This window comes from Scyliorhinus torazame, chromosome 2, assembly GCF_047496885.1.
Source record: "Scyliorhinus torazame isolate Kashiwa2021f chromosome 2, sScyTor2.1, whole genome shotgun sequence".
Classification (NCBI taxonomy): domain Eukaryota; kingdom Metazoa; phylum Chordata; class Chondrichthyes; order Carcharhiniformes; family Scyliorhinidae; genus Scyliorhinus; species Scyliorhinus torazame.
Genome location: NC_092708.1, coordinates 204,235,395 through 204,257,334, shown reverse-complemented (window position 1 = coordinate 204,257,334; position 21,940 = coordinate 204,235,395). Strand labels below are relative to the sequence as shown.

Here is a 21,940-nt window from a genome sequence, read left to right as displayed (position 1 = left end):
CCTGGCCCACCAACAACAAAGGGAGATAGTCCCACCTCAACAAGTCGGCCTTCACTCTCCCCACCTAACTAATGAAATTGAACTTCCAGAGCCCTGCCCAATCCTGGGCCAACTGCACCCCGATACCTAAAATGAGATGCCGCCCGACGAAATGGCAGCCACTGCACCCCCACTCCCACTGGAGATGGTCAACAGCTTTAAGTTCCTGGGGGTCACCATCACCAACAGCTGCCCTGGTCCACTCACGTTGGTGCAACAGTCAAGAAAGCCCAATACCGTTTCTACTTCCTATGGCAGCTAAAGAAATTTGACATGTCTGCATCGACTCCCACAAACTTCTACAGATGTACCATAAAGATGCATCACAGCTTGGTATGACAACTGCTCAGTCCAAGATCGCAAGAAACTGCAGTGTGGTGAACTCAGCCCAGCGCATCACACAAGCTTGTCACCCTCCCATTGATTCTGTATACACCTCCCGCTGCCTCAGGAAGGCAGACAGCATTATCAGAGACCCCTCCCACCCAGGCATTGCCTTCTTCCAGACCCTTCCACCAGGCAGAAGATACAGAAGTCCGAAGACCCACACATCCAGACATAGGAACAGCTTCTTCCCCACAGCTACAAGACTCCTCAACGACTCCCCCTCGGACTGATCTGTTCCCAGTAAGAACACTATTCATGTCGCCCTTTGCTGCTCTTGCTCATGTATTTGCTTTGTTTGGCCCTTTGTTCCGCACTGTAGCCAATCACTGTTTGTCGATATACCATTTGTTAATGTTCTCTGTTGATTATTTTTTTTGTCTACTATGTACGTACGTTCCCTCAGCCGCCGAAAAATACTTTTCACTGTACTTCAGTACATGTGACAATAAATCAATCAAATCAAATCAATCAAATCAAACTCCCGGAGAGGAGACCATAAAGTATTCACTTTTCCCTAAATTCAATTTGTACCCTGTAAACGTCCCAAATCTTTGAAGAATTCCCATTATGCTCCCCACCGAAGATCTCAGCTCTGAAATATACAAGTCATCTGCATACATTTGCACCCTATGCTCCACCACCACCCCCTCCCCCCCAACTATCCCCTTCTACAACCCCGAGCTCCTCAGTGCATTGGCGAAGGGCTTTACAGCCAATGCAAAAAGCTGTACCCATGCCACAAACTTCGGCCCAATCCCAAATTTCTCCAGCACCGCCACCAAATCACCACCTTCTCCGTGTCTAACATCACCACCACCTCCATCTCACTTCCCTCTGCCGGAGAAAGCACCACATTCAACAGCCTCCTCACATTCAAGAACAACTGTCTTCCCTTTAAACCCGGTTGGATCCTCCCCAATGACCTTTGGAAGGCACCCCTCCAGCCTTAATGCCAGCACCTTTGCCAATATCTTGGCATCCACATCCAGCAGAGATATGGGCCTGGACGACCCACACTCTACTGGATCCTTGCCTTCCTTAAACAACAACGAGATTACAGCCTGCTCCATCATTTGTGGCAAGACCCCCCCCCCCCCCCCCCGTCCATTGGGTCCTCAAACATTCCCAGCATCAACAACGCAGCCTATCCTTAAGTCTTTTATAAATTCGACTGGGAACTCATCTGGCCTCGCCGCCTTTCCTGCCTGCATCCTCTCGATTGCCACGCTCACCTCCTCCACCCCCATCGGTTCCTCCAGCCCTGCCCTCTCCACCTCACCCAACCTCAGGCACTCTAACCCACCCAGTAACTCCCTGATCTCCCGCTCATCGTCTGGCTTATACAAGTCCTTATAAAACTCAAACACTTTGTTAATCTTCTGTTCCGGAGCCACCACCAACTCCCCCATCCTGTTCCACACCCTAACTATTCCCCCCCCCGCAGCCTCCCAATGTAGCTGACCTGCCAGCAAGTGGCCTGCCTTCTCACTGTACGCATAGACAGCCCCACCTCGCCCCTCTCAACTGACGCACTGCTTTCCCTGTGGACAAGAGGACAAACCTCGCCTGCAACTTCTTGCTCTTTGCCAAGAGCCCCTGCTCCGGGTCCCCTGTGTACCTCCCATCCACCTCTAAAATCTCTTCCATCTGTTATTGCCATTCCTCCCTCTTCTTCCTATCCACCTTGGCCTTAAACGAGATCACCTCCCCCTCACCACTGCCTTCAGAGCCCCCCAAGCCACTGACGGCAAAACCTCTCCCATACAGTTGAACCCCACATATTCCTCAATCATCTTCCCTATCTTGCCACAGAAGCTCCGCTCTGCTAACAACCCCACATCCACCCTCCACCCCGGCTTCTGGGCTGCCCCCTTCTCCAATACAACGTCCATCCAATGCGGAGCATGATCCAAGATCACAATTGCCGAATACTCTGCACTTTTAACTCTGGCCAACAGCGCCTTTCCCACACAAAAAAAACAATCCTTGTGAATTGGGTGATAAATGAATACTCCCGATCCCTTGGGTGTAAAAATCGCCACAGGTCCCCCCCCCCCCTCATGAGCCCTGCCCACGCCTTTGTTCCCCCCCCCCTACCCCCCCCCCCCCCCCCACCCCTCTCACCCCACAGGGTCAGCATGTCCAGTTGGGACCTGTCCACAATTGGCTCATGCACTGTGTTCCAATCCGCCCCATTATAAACTCATGGGTATCCCGATCTGGGACGGCACCCAACGCTCTCTTCACGAAGCCCGCATCATCCCAGTTGGAGGCATATACGCTTACCAGCGCCACCAGCCTCCCCTCCAATGCACCTTTCACTATCACGTACCTGCCCCCCTGACCTGCCACCACCTTCTCCATGTAGAATCTCACCCATTTGTCCACCAAGGTCGTTATCCCCCGAACCCTGCTATCAAACCCTGAATGAACCACCTGGTTGACCCAACCCTTCCTAAGCCTCATTTGATCCTTCACCCTCAGATGGGTCTCTGCAGCATCACCACATCGCTTTTAAGCTCTTCAATTGCGCAATAACTCTCACTCTTTTCACCAGTCCCCCCAACTCCCTCACGTTCCACGTCGCCATTCTGACTGGATAGGAGGGGTGGGGGGTCCTCCCTGCCCCTCCTATCCGCCATCACCATTACCCCATCCTTTTGTTACCGTCCACCCCCTCTCCCCTCCCAGAATCCCCCATCAACTTCCTCTTGCAAATACCTCACCCAGTCTCGATCCCCTCCCCCACCATTCACACTTCCCAGGTCTATCAAATGTGCTCACCCAACTCCAATGACTGCGACCCCTGCCCCCACCATACTCCCGTTCACTAGCCAGTCTTTGTTGGCGAGTTGCAGTGACGCCCATCATAGCCCCCCCCCCCCCCCCCCATCCCTCCTCCCCACCCCCTCCTCAGCACCAGCGATGCCTGTATACTTTGGACCATTACAGGCTTCCCCTTCTGGGTGTCTCCCAGGCCTGATGGGCAGCCTGGTCCTCAGAGTGTGGGGTGGGGCCCCGCACATGGGCTGCTGCCTCGAGCCTCTGTCAATGCTGCTGCTGCCTCCTCTGGCGCCTGGCCACCTAGCCTGCCAACAGCACCATGAGGGCAGCTTCCACGGGGTCCAAGATATCAGTCATCATGTAATATCTGTAAGGAATTGGGAGAGAGTGTGAGACAGACAACCAGTGATATCTTCCACCCAGGGACCCTCCATTTGCTCCCCCCTCCCCATTTCCCCATTAATCCCCCTCGCCCCATTTCCCATTGCTCCATCCACCCCCCACATCCCCTGCCATCCAATACGCCCTGCCCATGCATCCCCGGCTGCAGAGGGGCCCCCTGCTCAACAGACCCCATAGTCAATACCGAGACACCCGCACATAATGTTACCTGGACCAGGAGCTGGTCCCCTCCCAGGTGCACACCCTCCATTTGCCAAAATGTCCCCGCTGCTGATACCCAGCCCCTGGGTGTTCAGATGTTGGCCACTGCATTCAAGCTGTTGCCTCCCGCAGTGTTTAGGTGCAGTGTCCAGGCATCTCAACCTAATTGGTTCCACATTTGGAGGAAGAGAAGAAGCAGGCACTCAAGGAACTCCTGGGGCTCAGGGAGGTATTGGGCAGTATCAAGGGTATGAAGTCATGGAAGGCTCCGGGGCCCGGTGGATACCTGGTGGAATTCTACAAGGAGTTTGTGATGGACCTGGCACCTCATTTCTTGGGGACATTTAATAAAGTGTTGGAGAGGGAGGAGCTGCCGGAGTCGATGACGCAGGCAACGATCACATTGCTACCAAAGAAGGGGAAGGATCCATTGGAATGTGGGTCATATAGGCCCATATCGCTGTTAAATACAGACGTAAAAGACATCCGGTGGCAGCCATGGTGTGAGTCGTTGCACATAGGGCAACTCCTGCTCGAAGGCACAGGAAAGAACTCTTTTTACCCAATATTGGGTGCAATTTTGATGAAAAGGGGTAGTTGAAGGAGTAGTTTCCCCCAGGAGTGGCATGTCCGCTGGTTATCAAACCCGGCAGTCGACAGTGCCCAAAGAGTTGGAGGAAACCTGTGGCGCAGCAGCCAGTGTAAGGATGGCTGAGGGGGAATGGTTGGTGCAAGGTGGAAAGCCCCAGATGGAGCAGTTGATGGCTTTCATTAAGGAGGAATTCCACCAGCAGAAGAAGGAAATGGGGGAGGATCGCTCGAAGGCCATCGAAGGAGCTGTGGCACTCCTGAAGAGTTCGATGGAATGGGTGGGTAGAGAACTTTTTGGAGGTGCAGGGGTCGCAGATTTGGGAGTTTGAAGGAGTGATCTTGGACCACAGCATTCGTGTGGTGGCTCTGGAGGTGGAGAAGGGGCTCCTAGGAGACATTTGTAAAACGTTGAGGGCAAAGGTGGAGGAGCAGTAGAATACTTCAAGAAGGCAGAACCTGTGAATAGTGGGCATGCCTGAAGGAGTGGAAGGTGTGAGCGCCACAAGGTACATCTTGAAGATGCTGGCGGGACTTGTGGTGGAAAGTGGACAGAGCACCCAGGTCCCTGAGGCAGATGCCTAGAGCTGGGGAGCTGCTGCGGGCGGTGTTCGTGAGACTTCACAAATTTGTGGAGAAAGAGATCTTACGTTGGGCCAGGGAAATGCCAGGGAGAGGAACAAGGTCCGAATTTATAATACACCGGAGGCAAAGTGGCGGGCAGGATTCAACAAGGCCAAGGTGGTGCTGTATTGGCGGCGGTCAGGTTCCAGGTGCTTTCCCCGGTGAAATTATGGGTGACGTTTGAAGGCCGGGAGTATTATTTTGAGACCCCAGAAGTGGCTGAAGACTTCATTAAGGAGCATAAACCTGGGGAGAACTGAGTGGACAATGCTTGGGAACCAGGGTGCTGGCACTTTGTAATGGTTGGGAACATGTTTGAAGTGGGCATAGGGTTTGGGAGATTTTCGTTTGGAGGGGGTCCTTTTTGGGGTTTGCTGTTTACTGTTGGGATTGTAAAGGGTGAAATGTTTACGTGAGGATGGATGTTTCCATTCCCCCCCTCCTGTTTTATGGGACTGTTTGTGTTCAACATTTGTTTGTTTGCTTTTGGTGGAGGCTGCCTGGAGTTCAGGAGAAGTCTTTGTTAGGGTGGGAGAGGGTAAGGTCAGCAAAGGGGGGAAGGTGGAGGGTGTTGCGACGTGGCAGGGGCTGAGAGATGACATGGTCAATAGCGGAGAAGGGGGCCATCTGGAGTGGGCTAGGTATGGGGTGGAATTAAGGGGGCTGGAGTTAAGTGGGGCAGATGACGGACGGTAGAGGGGATTGGAGGTGTAAGCCTCCAGTAAGGCTGGTAACGTGAAAAGCTCCCAGGCTCTGCTTCAGAATCTTTTTACACCCAGTGGAGAGGGCAGGCAAGGCCTCCGTTTAATGTCGCATCTGAAAGATGGCATTGCCGACAGTGTGGCACTCCTTCAGTACCACACTGGGAGTGTCAGCCTAAGATTTATGCTCAAGTCTCTGGAATGGGGCGGACCTCCTGACTTCGAGACAAGAATGCTGTGATTGATGCAAGGCTGACAATTAAAGTGCATCACCACAGAGTTATAGATAGAGAGACTAGTGCGTGTGTAGCATGTAAATGGAACTGCAAACTGGCAGGATCCCAAGTTGTTAATTGTTCACACAATAAATATCTAAATGTGGTTAAAAAAAAACACTTCAGTGCGCAAATCTTCTCATTTCTATATTTTATGATAATTTTTTTATTGATGCATTCATCATATGGCAATAGCTCTTCAGTAATGTATTCAGCTTCTAGAGTCTAGAGTGTTCCTTTACAATTACTTTATTAGGACAGTATTTCAAATCTACAAGGAAAACAATCATTTGCGCCCTCACGGGAGTCGAGGAGATGTGCGTGCCTCCAGCATTATGTTGAGACACGGGTACTCTTCACCACCAGCCACAGAAACCAGTCGACAACCGCAACTCAGAGAAGGCCTCTACTCAACATATATCCATGCCCGAGGGCTGAAACACCTCCCGGAGGGGAAGTGGGTCAGTAGTAATGACGCACGCAAAAAAAACAGGCACGTACAGTGCCCACCCCCTCCCCAGCCCCATCCCTCAGGACCCCCCCAACTGCCCCTTCCTCCCACCGCTGCCCCCCCCCCCCCCCCGCCCCCCACCCACCCCCCACCCCCCAACTGCACAACATCCACAGGGCTGCTGGTTAGACACTGCCCTCCTAGCCGTTCGGATTAAAAATTACCTCAAAAACACACACACACTGTTGTCAGCACAACCATTAGACGCTTACAAGAATCTTTATGTGTGGATGTAGTCCGCAGGTGAGCACTTGAACGCAAGATGGCATCACAAAAATTACGTACGGCTAATGCATACAAGAAGTGGCAGAACTACACAGAATGCACAGCACAGATACAGGTTATTTGGGCCAGCTGGTCTATGCCAGTATTGATGCTCCTCATGAGCCTCCACCCACGCGTTTCATCCCACCCAGTTATTCTATCCTTCTATCCTTCTTTGCCTCAGGTGGTTATCCAGCTCCTCCTCAAATACAACCACGCTATACATCTCAACCACTACGTGTGGCTATGCCTGGGCCCATCACCTACGTTTTCCCACTTGGCGAGCAGTTGAGATGTCATCTGAGCCAAGTGGATCTCTTGAATCGACCTGTGCCACGGCCAGATCGTTACATACACTTACGCCACAAGATTTCAGTGAGGTTAAAATAAAATGACACCATAGACCACAAGTGGGATATGTGCACTTTACATACAGTGGGCACCACAAGATATAACATGGCCACCATAGTCACATAACTTGCATGACAGACGTGAAATACTCACTTCAGATATAAACTGAGCCTCCTAGATAAGAGTTGGTCACCATGAATATCTACGTGTGCCATAGTCACTCATATATACACCATAATACCATAAATATACTTATATGTGTGTGAATGAGATGTACATGATATAATACAACATGTATTCCATAGAAAGAAGTGTGCCCAGTGCTGTACCTCTTCCAACAGACCTAGGTTATCCTCCCTACAAATTTGAAACACTTTGGCCAGGAACTTCCTCGGAGTTGCTACTCCTCCATCATTGGCAGTGTGGTAGAAACCACATGTGACGTCAGGGAGAAAACTGGCTCTTTACCTACACTGTTTTGTGATAGTAAACTGAACAGGGGCTTGGTGTCACATTGGTCTTTCATCTCTGGGACTTGGGTTCAAAGTTTGCCTACGATGCTGCAAGGAGTATTGACGTTACGGTCCTTAAGTAACATACTTTTGGCACTGTCCAACCCTCTAATGAGTTGAGATTATTCCCTGGCCTATGCCCGGCAAACAGACTAGGAAGCTCCCTTGTTGAAACCTTGGCCACACGGAGTCAGCTGATAACTTGACAATTGATGCCTTGGTTCAGTAGGGGAGAAAAGAAAATGGACCTAGACTCCAGTTCCTGTTTGCTGTCCAGCAACTCATGCTGGGGACACCTGGATGGTTCACCTCTCTAGAATGGGAGAGGAGAGACGAAGGGAGCCAGATTTCAGAAAACCTGAGGGGGAGCTCACTGCCAACATTGTACCCAAAGAAAGATCAAAAAGAAATATTGTAAGAATTAAGCTGGGGGTGGGGGGAGGGAAGAGGGGATACTGGATCATCTGATGCTAATCCACGTTCAACAAAGAAAACCTTTGAAAGCTCTGAATAGCATCAACTGAACCACTGCCAAGTAACACCATTACAAAGCCAGTATTCAAAAAGTCAGCATTTATTCTCATGTTTCTTTAATCATTGCTTTTTTTTCTCCAAAAAAAGTTTTACCAGCTGATTCAGCCTTTCTAGGCTTGTCAGCTGTTTCTAGTGATGGATGGGTTGGTTTAAACAGCTTGGCTCACCTTACAAAGCAGCCCAGTGGTGTTTAGCACTCAAGAAACTGTTCCTTGTCATTGTAGCCAGGATATTTAAAAAAATAAAAAATCTCCCAACCACCTCCAAATAAAGCCTTTGTCACTCAGTGTTTCTTTACATCTCCCGCCCCTAAGACACTCCCTTGGAAATAAAAAAAAGTATTTTACCCTCATCTCCCTCCCCCTTTCCAAGACAGGCGAAAACCCTGTCTGGAAAATCAATACGCTGTATATTAAATAATTATAGATAAAGTCCTCTGACATCAACAGACACTGTGTAGGCCTCAAAGATAGTGCCCAATAAAACATTCTCCTGTCACAGACAGGAGGCATGTGAATACTAATCTGCCACTGCTAATAGATTACACTTGTCCAAAGGCACTCTGCATATAGTCCATAATTTATTTTAAGCTCTGCTTAAATGGTTGAAGTTTGCCTCTCACCAACGGATGAGGAAACTGTGGGCCTCATCTTTCAAGCAGGGCCACTGGCCCCCGAAGGTACAAGTTTGAGGCGTCAGCCATCCTGAATTCTCTTCCAGTTTCAGAGCCAGCGAACTGTTGTAGGCTCCAACTGTTGGATCAGCAGAAGGACAAGAAGTAAACAAGGTAAAGCTACATATGGCACAGCAAGCCAGCATTGTGGCCAGTTTGAAGGAAATGAGGCTTCTCTTCACAGCACAAAATAGAATATACCTCATCATGGTCTCCAGAAGTAACGCCAAAATGAGGCCTCAGTCGGCCTACTCTTACTTCATCCCAAAGTTCTCAGTCAGGGGAGTAACAATGGCTCATATCCTTGGGAAAATTGTCAGGTTAAGGCTTTTTAGTACTGACTTCAAGAGGTTCTTGATAACCCCCCTCATTTAACTTGGAGGGAGAAGTGTGGCTGGTTCTGAATGAAAATGATTACGATTACTTGCTGCATCCTCTTGTTTGTTACTAATAATTTTTAAAAAGGCCTTTCTCTCTCCCATTATGATCATGCCTCTGAGCAGCATTTCTGCTGGTTCATCTTCACTTTGTGCTTGATCCCGTCGTAGAGTTCGAAGTTGTAGTTCTCCAGGGTGGTGGAGCTCCGGCTCGAAAGGCCGGCATAGGAGCAAGTGCAGTACAGTAAGAGGCCAGCACAGACTGCACCAAGAAGGACCCCCACTGAGCTCATGACGATGATAGTAACCAGGATTGGGTCCAGGGAGTAGAGCCAGTTCTTATCTTTTCCAGATGTTGGGGTGACTGACATCCCATCAGAGGGCACTACTGTACTCGAATCTCCATCTTTCCACGCATTCAAGTCAGATCCCACATCTGCAACACAACAGAAGTAATTATTAAATTGTTGCATTTTTATAAGACTACTTTCCAACTGCGAACATATCCAATTTTGGTACAACTTCGGTAATATTGAATTGTGTGTATTATGCAATAATCTATTTACAAGGTGCACTGCAGCAATTTGGAAAGGATCCTTCAACAGAACCTCCAAATCCTGCAACCTCTGCCACCTAGAAGGACAAGGGAAGTAGGAGCCCAAAATAGGAGCCTAAAGCCCAAACCAGCCAGGCAGCAGGGTGGCGCAATGGGTAGCACCGCTGCCTCACAGCACCGAGGTCCCTGGTTCAATCCCGGCTCTGGGTCATTGTCCATGTGGAGTTTGTACATTCTCCCCGTGTTTGCATGGGTTTCACCCTTACAACCCAAAGATGTGAACGGTAGGTGGATTGGCCACGCTAAATCGCCCCTTAATTGGAAAAAATGAATTGTGTACTCTAAATATATTTGTTTTAAAAAAAAGCCCAAACCATCCTTACTTGGACATCTATCACTGTTTCTTCATCATTACTATCCAGCAGCATTGTACGCATATCTTCACCGCAGCGGTTCAAGAAAGCTGTTCACCGCTACTTCTCAAGGGCATTGCAGAATGCACATTAAATGTTGGTCTAGCCAGCAACGCCCATATCTTGAGAATGAACAGAATATCTTTTTTATAACATCCACAGGCTGAGATTTAGTTGATCCAAATAAATGTGTGTAGCCGGCCTCCATACAATAAAAAGGAAGGGGATGGGGGTGTGCACATTGGAGAAGGTGCAGAAAAAAATTACTAGATTCATACCAGAACTGAAAAGTTATATCAATCGTAAAAGACTGAACGGGCTGGGACTCATTTCTCAAGAATAGAGAAAATTGAGGAACGACCTGATAGAGGTTTTTTGAGATTATGAAAGGGTTTGTAAGGGTAGGTGTGAAGAAGATGTGAGCCTAGAGTTAGATTAGGAAAAGTCCAAGACTGATCCCTGGTTTTGTTGAGCGAGAGAATCTTCCGCCAGGCAGTGACTGTGCAGCACAAAACCTTGGGCCAAGCCATTGGTCCTCACTGTGGTGTCTCGTGTGACAGAAGCAGCAATATAAGAGGTTCTAGATTCACATTTAGCAGGGTTATTAGTGTGCCTTTAAACCAGTAATGGGCAACCTAGGCTAGTGAATGGGCAACATGAGTGATTCCCTCCTTCATCTCAGTGGGCTGCAAGATTGAAATCAGGCTCGTTCACTAACCATAGAATCATGACCCCATGAATAAGATGAAATATATTTAATATATTTCGAATATTTCATGAGTTATAGAAAATGTTTAATCATTTATATATTACTAGAGCTATCATTAACTTCAAATGGTAAAAATGAAAAGAAATATTTATACTTTGGATGCAGAGGGAGCCCACGGCTCTCACAGTTAATGTTGTGAACAATCAGCATACACCTCACTTCACTAGCCCTGGCTTTACATGCGAATCACTTCAGTCACACCAGGAGGAACAAAAACTATATAGACATAAATCAGAAGAATGTGGCAAACGCTATGCACCAACAACATGCAACGGTCAATAAAATGTCTCACGTGCCACACTCAGAACCCATGTGGGCCTCATGTGGCCCCAAGCTGCAGATTGCCTACCGCTGCTTCAAACCATTTTGATGTAGCTTAGTAAGACACCAGTATGGCTGAAATGGTTGAAAAGAATCAAGGACTAACAAACAGGAAGCATGGCCACAAATGGGTGATATTGTCTGCAGTGCCACTGAGAATGGGATGCTAACAAGGTCAAGTAGATGCCCTGTGCATGTTTATAAAGAGCTTCTGTAACTGAAAACAGGCAGTGCAATGGGCTCCTATTATATTTCCCTAAGTGTTTATTTCTCTACATTTTAAGTAGGCAATTCCATGCAGTCATTTTACTGAAATGTATTCAAGTTGGGAGGTCAAGGTTCAGATAGCAATTCTGAAGAGTGTTTTGGCAGAGTCCGAACAAAAGATCGGCTGGCTTGAACACTTGTGTTCACCTGAGCCTCAACAAATTGGGGGAATAAACTTCCTTTGTACTTATTACTGTGTGCAAGTAGTTGTAGCCGACTATTAAAATTGCTGATAGTCTCCATATTTGTGGAGTCCTATGTTTACGCAGGAGCAGTGCACCCTGAGTAATGGACAGAATTGATAAGTAAAGAAGGGCCAAAATGGAGGAAGAAAATGACCCTGTACGGGTGAATAAAGTTTTAGATCCTCATTTTACTTCAAATATTTCCATTTGTACTTCAGAATGAACATATTCGAGAAAAGGCTGATGAAAGCAACATCTACAAAACCTGCAACCTGGTGTCAGTTGTGGGTAGCACTGGTCCTACTTCCGGGACCTGAACATAAAATCCAGACTGTTTCTCTTTGGTCAGTACTGAGAGAGTGCTGAACTGTTGGAGGTGCTTGCTGCCTTTTGGATGAGATGTTAAACTCATGGGCAGTATGGTAGCACAAGTGGATAGCATTGTGGCTTCACAGCACCAGGTTCGAATCCCCGCTGGGTCACTGTCTGTGCGGAGTCTGCACGTTCTCCCCGTGTCTGTGTGGGTTTCCTCCGGGTGCTCAGGTTTCCTCCCACAGTCCACAGACCTGCAAGTTACATGGATTGACCATGATAAATTGCCGTTAGTGACCAAAAAGGTGAGGAGGGGTTATTGGGTTACGGGGATAGGGTGGAAGTGACTGCTTAAGTGGGTTGGTGCAGACCCGATGGGCTGAATGGCCTCCTTCTGCACTATGTTCTATGTCTAAACTGAGGTCCTGGGGTGAATTCTTAGCCAGCGGGATTCTCCATTTCGCCGGCAGCACACCCCTGCCCGCAGGTTTCCCAGCGGTGTGGGGTGCTACAATGGAAAATCCCATTGGACAGCGGCGGGAATGGAGAATCCCGCTGACAGTGACGGCGCACCACCAAGAAACATGCGGCTGTGGAGGTGGAGAATTCACCCACCTGTCTCCTCGCATGTGAATGGAAAGGGTCCCATGTCACTCTTTTTCAGGGGTGCTCTTCCCCAGTCTCCTGGTCAATATTTATTCGTCAACCAACCAGCACTAAATCTAGACGATCTGGTCATTTATTTCAATGCTGTTTGTGGGACCTTGTTGTGGATAAATTGATTGCTGCGTTTCCTGGCATTACAACACTCCAAAAATAATTATTTGACTGTCAAGCTTTTTGGGAGATCCTTTCAATGGCACTTGCGCAAAGTCCCATCAGGTGAGTTGGCTGACTGCCATTGGGAAAAGTGAAAGCAGATGAGGCCCTCAATTCCAGTTTACCTTTGCTGTAAATATAGGAGTCAGCTTCCCCTTTGGGCTCGAATTGGGTCCCTTCATCATCACTGGAGATCATTTCTCTCCCTGTAACAGAAATGAGAAAATTCCATCAAGGCCATTCCAACATATACAAGCACCTATACAGATCAAGAGACTGGTGTCTTGATTAATAAGGGGATCAGGGGTTATGGGGAGAAGGCAGGAGAATGGGGCTGAGAAAAATATCAGCCATGATTGAATGGCAGAGCGGATCCGATGGGCCAAGTGGCCTAATTCTGCTCCTATGTCTTATGGTCTCATGGTGTTTGTAATGCTTGGCCAATTTTATTAACACAGAGGTCGTTAACTTGCTGATATAGACCTACTGACTTATATTTTAAACAAAATGAGTGCAAGTCAAATAAACCACCTTTAATATGTGACCCTCAGCAAATTTGAATTGTAATCCATTCCCCAATAAAAGGACATTCAATGGTTGTACCGGAGGAGATCACTCAACCCCTCAAATCTGTTCCACTATTTGTCTAGATCATGGTAGTTTCTCTATCTTAGCTCCAGCCTTGGTTGCAACATCCCTCAATACAAACTAAACTGCATCTTTCTCACAATTCCCATTGCTAAGTTCTAGAATCCTCTATGACATTCCCTTTTTCTATCCTTTGCTGGTATCCTCATGAAGGTGGCATACTGAGAACCACACAGTAAATGTGATCAGAATAGCCACTGATGGCCAAATTCACTTGAGAAATCACCCCAGGGACTTGGTTTAGAATTGTTGATAGCAGGTTCTGATAGGCTGGAACTCTTCACTAACCGACCAGTAATCTTCCATCTTGGCCCCTTGCTAGTGGACACTCATCCAAGCTTCTTAAAACACTACACTTCCACCATTGATAAGCCAAGATCCATTTTTCAGTTCATCTGTTTGATTGGCCCTGACTGCCTGGGATGCTCCTTATTTCCTCAGTAATGCCTGGCCATGTGCAAGCCAATGTAGTGTTCTCAGGTTATTGATTCGTGTGAACCCCGAGGCCTTATGGGGGTCACCTACTCTGATCTGTGTCAACCGCATGTCCAGTCTCTCCGCCATCTTTTATAACTGCCCTTGTTAACGCCAGAGTCAACTGGAAGCACGCATGTGCAAATTACCATGGTTACCATTAGTGGATGCAAAGCTTTGCGTGTCATGTGCATTGGAGCAATTCAGTGCTGGGGGGAACCTTTGAAGAGGTGGGTCGTTCTAACACACTCTCCATTTCACCATCAAACACCTATATCTGATTGAGCATCCTCCAACACACCGAGGAAGGATCTGTAAAACTGGTAAATGACTGGTACCAGTAAAACTTATCTGAACTGGTTCTGGAGACTAGAAAATGGAACTCCAGTAGTACTGGTACCAGTAGCACCAGCTTTTGACGATTTGAACTGTATTTTCCTCCGAATATTATAATGCAGATTGGCTGTCCTGTTTGCACAATTCCCGCCTCTTCCACCCTTTCCAAAAACCCCACAAATAAAGGCTCAGTCTCTATAATCTTCTAGGCCAAGATTTTCATAACATCAAATGGGGTAATACTGAGCTGTCAGTTCCCTTGGAGAAAAGGGAATTTCAGACTGCACTTCTTGTGGACAGTATTGAGGAATATCAGTGTGGATCTAGGTCCAGTCCACCATCAGGGCTGGGAAGTCTATTGGAGTCAAAATGCTAACTCGCTTTCACTCTCCTCAGATCCTGCCAGACCTGCTGAGCTTTTGGAGCACTTTCTGTTTTATTTAAGAATAATAACTATTGCAAGAAGATTAATAAGGGAAAAAAGGTGAAAGGAGATCATAGATAGACCAGTAACTTAGGCCAGAACTGGAATATCGTGCCCAATGCTAGACACCACACTTTGGAGAGGGTGCAAAAGTGATTTACAGTCCCAGGGACACAGCAGTTACATGGAGCAACCAGGGGTCCCAGAGACACAGGCCTCAAATTAATGGAGCAACTGGAGGTCCCAGGGACACAGGCCTCAAGTTAAAGGGAGCAACTGGTGGTCCCAGGGATACAGGCCTCAAGTTAAATGGAGCAACTGGTGGTCCCAGGGACACAGGCCTCAAGTTAAATGGAGCAACTGGTGGTCCCAGGGATACAGGCCTCAAGTTAAATGGAGCAACTGGTGGTCCCAGGGACACAGGCCTCAAATTAAATGGAGCAATTGGAGGTTCCATGGACACAGGCCTCAAGTTAAATGGGGCAACTGCGCATTCCAGTGACACAGGCCTCAAGTTAAATCGGGCAACTGAGGCAGCGAGGATTAACTTTGAACAGAGAAAGTTACGGGAAGATTTAATCAAAATGTTCAAATGAATAGATAAGGAGAAACTGTTTCCACTGACAGGAGGATTGGTAACCTGAGGAACAAATTTAATAAAATAGGAAAAAGAACCAGAGTGGAGATGAGGAAAGTATGTATTTTAAATTCTGCCCCTGCAGTTTGTGTTTAAATAATGAAAAACTTGGGGCACCAGGTAAGAAGACACAATAATATGGCTACAAAATGGCCGATTGAACTTTAGGAGCATTTGCAAGGTTCGTGACACGGGCACAGCCTGTGAAATGTGGCTCTGTATCTCTGGGGCTAACAGGTGAGGATGAGTCAGATGGCGCTTGGCAGGAGGTAGCAAGCTCCTGACAGGAAGAGGACACTGGGGTTTCCTGCGTCCATGATGTTTATCCAGGTGGATCCTGTTTCACTGCTACGCGGTCAAGCTTCGAATTGTACACTTGGATCAGGATTTCTGTCCAATGAGTTGGGATGAATCAGTAAGAAGAGTCTCTACGCTGAATGGACTGAGTGAGATTATACAATGTCCTCCTGATACCCAGGCCCATTCTTCAAGAACACATGTTAACCAGATGGGACAGACAAGCACAGCAAGGTTTCCTGGCCCCATGATTGCAAAGAGATTTTACACGGTACCTCTCTTGTATAAAAAAATAGCATCTTTATTCCATTCCACACAGTACATCTCCAGGGCGGTGCATTTACATTCAGAATACAGGAAGCAGACAGCTCCCTCAGCAGTTGTTAGCTAGTCCAAGTACATCATGAGCCATAGCGCAGTGTATAGACCACCGCACTGTAACATTCACATTCACAAGCACGTTAACTGTCAAACCACGCAAGACCCAATGCTTTCAATGGACACAAGGGTGGACAGAGGATGGGGATGAGGGGAGTTGGATGCAGTTGGGGGGGGGGGGGGGGGGGAGGGTTGGCATGCCAATCATATTTTGGGGCATAATCAAAATCCCAAACAGCTAAGATCCACACTAAAAGGGCGCTTTGTGTCCTTGGTTTTTATAATGCTCCCCACTCCGAGCTACCCATTACACAGGTACCAATCTTTTGCCCCTTTACCAAAACAAAAAGCAAAGCTGCCCCCCTTAAATGTTTGCCTGCCCAAATGTGAAAGGGGAACCCCCCCCCCACTTAAAGAGAGCAGCAGCCAGAGCGAATCAGCTGTAACTCAGTAACAGCACTCTTGTTCTTTGGGCAGGTTGTGGGTTCAAGTCCACTCTGAATGTTTGAGCGCAAAATCCAGGCTGACACTCGGATGCGGTACTAAAGGAGCGCTGTTCTGCTGGAGGATAAAATATTTAAATATCATCTGGCTGCCCTTTCAGGGATGTGAAAAATCCAATGGTGTGCTACTTGAAATAAGAGCAGGTGGATTTGCCCTTGCCTTGATCAATATTCACCCCTCAACCACCATCAATAAAACAGATTATCTTGTCATTATCACCTTGCTGTTTGTGGGAGGTTGCTGTGTGCAGATTGGCTGTCCTGTTTCCCATATTACAACAGTGGCTACACTTCAGAATGAATCCCTCCAGCTCTGTCCCTCTCCCTGGCGGTTTCACCGGAAAGACTTCACTCGTGCTCAGGTTGAGTTTCTATCCTGAAAAGGCTCCAAACTCATTTAAAAAAAAAAAATTTTAGAGTATCCATTTTTTTTTTCAAACTAAGGGGCAATTTAGTGTGGCCAATCTACCTACCTTACACATTTTTTGGGTTGTGAGGGTGAGACCCATGGGGAGAATGTGCAAACTCCCCACGGACAGTGACCCGGGGCCGGGGTCAAACCCGGGTCATCGGCACCGTGAGGCAGCAGTGCTGAGAGGGCTACATCTTCTCACACCTATACTCCTGAGCACAGGAAACGTGTGTAGGTAATTGGTTTGCGTGAACCGCAGGGCGCGCCACCTGCTATTTTTGTTGATAAAAGCGGCCACGGCACAAACAAAATTCTCCCCAGAGGGGAGCTGTTTATGGGGGGTGGGGGTAGCATGGGCAAGGAAAGGAGCTTTCACGTGTTTCTTTCACACCCATCCCCCACCACCCACTGCCAGAGTCCCCAACTCTTAATGTGTACCATTCACAAGGCTGAACATTGAAAAGGACAGAACAGGGGGTGGGGATGAATTAGTTAAGAGTCTGCGGGGGTTGGGGGGGGGGGTGAGGGGTGAGGTGACTAGCTATGCAGAATCCAAGATGTTTGATTAGCTGGCCAGTGTAGTTATTCCATCCTGATGATAGGTTTTTAATTGGAGGACCACCTTGAATTTTTAATTACAATATTAGAACCTGCAAAATGAAGATGAATTCTGCTTCCCAAATATTACAACAATCCAGAAAGGCACGTTCTAGGATCGTGTCTATTGGCCTCATCGCAGGATGAGGCCGGTAAGGTAAAATCATGAGATATTTGTGAGATTTACAACGCTCGTTGCGCCTCGCAGATCTAACGAGATTTTGCGAGGTGTCATGATTCGGCTCCTGCCCTTAATGAGTGAGATCCAGATTTTCATATTCAAGTGGTGGGTTAGTCTCTCTTGAATAGAATAGTAGAATAATCTTTATTGTCCCAAGTAGGCTTACATTAACACTGCAATGAAGTTACTGCGAAAAGCCCCTAGTCGCCATACTCCGGCTCCTATTCGGGTACACAGAGGGAGTATTCAGAATGTCCAAATTACCTGGGTGCAATTCTCTCATCGGGAGTCTAAGTGCCGATGCCGGAGTGAAAACCGGAGTGTTTCACTCTGGCGTCGGAGCCCGCTCCCAGCCCCCTATTCTCCCTCCCCCGGGGCGCTCGGAGCAGCGTTGTGTCATTTACGCGTGCCGGGCCTTGGCGCCGCTTTTATAAATGACGTCACCCGCGCATGCGTCCTCCCCGAGGCCGCCCCGCAAGAAGATTTTGGATGGATCTTGCGGGGCGGCGGATGAAAGGAGGTCCTCCTTCAGAGAGGCCGGCCCGCCGATAGGAGGGCACCGATCGCAGGCCAGACCCCATTTGAGGCACCCCCTGATGCAGGAACCCCACCCCACAGGCCGCCCCCCCAGCATTCCCACGCTGTTCCCGCCAGCAGCGACCAGGTGTGGACGGCACCGCCGGGAACCAGTCGTATTGGGCAGACCGCTCGGCCCAACCGGGCCGGAGAATAGCCGCCTGCTCGTTGCAAACAGCGAGCGTGATTCTCCCAGCGGCCAGCCGTGATTCCCGCCGCGCTGATTTTGGGTGGGTGGGAGAATCACGTGCGGGCGTCGAGGCAGCGTGGCGGGACACGCGCGGCGCCCCCGCGATTCTCCCACCCAGTGTGGGGGGGGGAGAATTCCGCCCCCTATGTCTGTGCTGGAGTTACCCAATGCGCGGGATTTAACAGCCTGGCCTTGGAGACCCTGAGCAGGTGCCATTTAGCACTGGATTCCATAAACGAGGACCAGGCTTACTGGCACTGAGGGAGTCTCCCAGATGATGGGGCACTTCCACCTGGGTGCACCTTCACAATGCCAGGCTGGCAGGGACAGTGTCAGGCTGGCAGTGCCAAGGTGCCTGCTCAGGCGGCATCTTGCCCATGCCGGGGATCGGGCCCGGGGTTGCCTGTCCTTCTGAGGTGGAGTGCAGGGGGCTCGATGACCCCCTAATTTGGCAAGTTGGGGGAGGGTCTGGAGGCCATGGTGGGAGTCCAGAGATCGGGGTGCTGTGATCTCTTCCTGCACTGGCAAGCTGAGCTCGTTAGTGCAGCAAATGAACCGAAGTGCAGCCTCAGCCGAGTGTTCCTCACCGAGGCCCAAAAATTAAGCATTTAATAGCGGGATCGTTCTCGCCGCTGCTAGTGCCGGGAAACACCCCGCTAAACACACCTAAACAGGACGTTATTTCATTTCCATTAAATAGCGCCCCAAAGTTTTATTTTAAATGTCAACAGGGAAAGGAAGGCACAAAACTGTTCGCCTAAAACAAAATGCACAGAGTGGCTATTCCTGTTTTTCAAGGGCTACAAGTTTCATGGTGAAAGGAGTCTGACATTTTAATGGAAAACACATCATTGGACATGGGTCAGAATTCTCCCGCCGTTGGGATTCTCTTTTCCCACCAGCAGTGCACCCCTACCCGTGGCTTTCCCAGCGGCGTGGAAAAATCCCAATGACAAGCGGTGAGAGTAGAGAAACACTCGGCTGGGGGAGGGTGGGGGGGACCGGAAATTATCCCGCCCATTATCTTGACACAAATTGTTGTCAGAAGTGATCTAATAAAAAGACAGGGGTAAAATATAGGAACAGGAGGAGGCCATTCAGCCCCTCGAGTAGTTCCATCATTCAGCTACACCACAGTTTAATGCCATTCACCCGCTTGGGTTCCATATCCATTCATAACAACAATCTATCAATCTCAGTTCTGAAATTTTCAATCAACCTCCCAGCTTCAACAGCTCTCTGAGGGAGAGCTTTTCAGAATACCACTACCCTTTCTGTGAAGAAGCGCTGCCTGACATTATCTCAATTTGAAAGTTATGTCCTTGTTCTGGACACCCCCACCAGAGGAAATAGTTTCTCCCTATATGCCTTATCCTCTAATTATTTTAAACCATTCAATTAGATCACCCCTTAATTTTCTATATTTAAGCCATGCGTCTAATCTATGCAACCAGTCTTCCAATTTAACTCTTTTAGTCTCAAGGGAAGAGGCAGTATGAGGGAAAAATTGATTATAAGATTACACATCTAAAAATTACTGTTTGGGTAAGTGCTTTGCACATTCTTCCATCTGCCTTTTAGTAGAGTTTAACAAAATGGCTTAAAGGCCACATTAAAATAGCAGCAATAAGAATGTCACAAGAACGTGTTAAATACCATCCATTGGGAATGCTAAGAGTAAATTCCAGGCTATCAACAATGATCGAATATTCGTCATGTTGGAATTAGGGGTTGCAGCATTAATGACAGCGTTCAGGCACTCCTCTGGTGATTCAATCAGAAATTCTGCTTCCCCCACTGTGGCACAAACCCCTTCCAGATTGAATGCTGCAGTCTGGTGCTTTAATTAACTCTGCTCACCTCATACCAGCATAACACTGTATAAAAATCATACTCTACCCTTGTTAGGTACATGATCTATTCAGCCGCTATCACAGCATCAGTTTGCTCAGTCATTCAGAGATCAGCTTCCATTTTTACACTATCTGACAATGGACAGCACACAGGTTAGAAGGTTGTGGGTTCAAATCCCACTGCTGAGACCCAAGCGCAAAATCTAGGCCTTTGCTTCAGTGCTGCACTAGCAGAGATTTTGTTCTGCAGATGTAGAACCGAGGTCCTGCTCTCAGGCGGGTGTAAGATCCCAAGGCACTGTTTGAAGAAACGCTGTGGTGTTCTGGTCAATACTTATTCCTCAATGTACACCATTAAAAAAATTGCCCCTTAATTGGGAAAAAAAGAATTGGATATTTTAAATTTAAAACAAATTGCAATCCTAACTGCCATTAGTTCAGACAGTAGTGAAGCTGCAGCTGCCATTTATGCCTTCCCTCAGACTAAGGTGTTGTTTCTTTACTTACCCATGACCATTTCCTGTCATCTTGCACCATCATCACTTTTGTCTCTTACCTTCCACCCTATCCCTGACCCCATGTTTGCTTAAAACCCGTTACGTCTCCATTTCATTTTTAGTTCTGATCAAATTGCAATCTGCTACCCTTTCCACAGGTGCTGAGTATTTCCAACATTTCCTATTTTTATTTCAAAAAGTACTTAATTGGCGGTAGAACGCTCTGGGACTTCCTGAAAGGCTCTATAAATCACAGAATTGCTACGGTGTAGGAGGCCATTTGGTCCATCGTGTCTGCACCGGCTCTCCAAACGAGCATTATGATTTAGTGCCATTCTCCTGCCTTTTCCCCGTACCCCTGCACATTGCTTCTATTCAACTAATCATCTAATGCCCCCTTGAATGCATCGACAAGCCTTTCATTTATTTTATTACCCAGTACTCACCTCATGCGCTACTTGGTCACCATCCTCTCTCACGTACCCTTGACCCAACACACCAAGTTCCCAATGCTCCCCACAGCATACAGTCTTCGGGAATTCTTTCTTCCAATCATTTTGTGTTCTCACCAACTCTTCCAGGCACAGCATTGACTGGCGATAAGTATACAAGGAGCAAGCTAAGAATAAGATTTAACTGTCCTGGAGAGGTTCAGGTGTAACAAATAACAAATAAAAGTACAGCACCGGAACAGGCTCTTCGGCCCTCCAAGCCTCTGCCGATCATGATGCCCTAACTAAAAAAAAACCTTCTGCCCTTACTCGGTCCGTATCCCTCTATTTCCTCCCTATTTAAGTACCTGTCCAGATGCCTCTTAAATGTTGCTAATGTGCCTGGTTCCATCACATCCTCTGGCAGTACGTTCCAGGCACCCACCACTCTCTGCATGAAAACCTAACCTGCACATCTCCCTTAAAGTTTCCCCCTCTCACCTTGAACCCCCTTGTAGTTGACACTTGCACCCTTGGAAAAAGCCTCTGTCTATCTACCCTGTCTATGCCTCTCATAATTTTGTAGACCTCTATTAGGTCTCCCCTCAGCCTTCGCCAGTCATTGAACCTGTCCTCAAAGC

At 48.1% G+C, this 21,940-nt stretch overlaps 1 protein-coding gene across 1 annotated transcript in view; it reads right to left on the bottom strand.

Annotated features, from left to right (window-relative positions):
• Nucleotides 1–6,712: 6,712 nt before the first annotated feature.
• LOC140395287 (neuropilin-2-like) overlaps nt 6,713–21,940 on the bottom strand; it is a 181,678-nt gene continuing 166,450 nt past the window's right edge. The window contains exons 16-17 of the mRNA XM_072482866.1: nt 12,991–13,071; nt 6,713–9,659 (exon numbers count right to left, since the gene is read on the bottom strand). Of these exons, the coding sequence (XP_072338967.1) occupies nt 9,334–9,659; nt 12,991–13,071 (407 nt within the window). The 3' untranslated portion in view covers nt 6,713–9,333. The remainder of the gene's footprint in view (nt 9,660–12,990; nt 13,072–21,940) is intronic.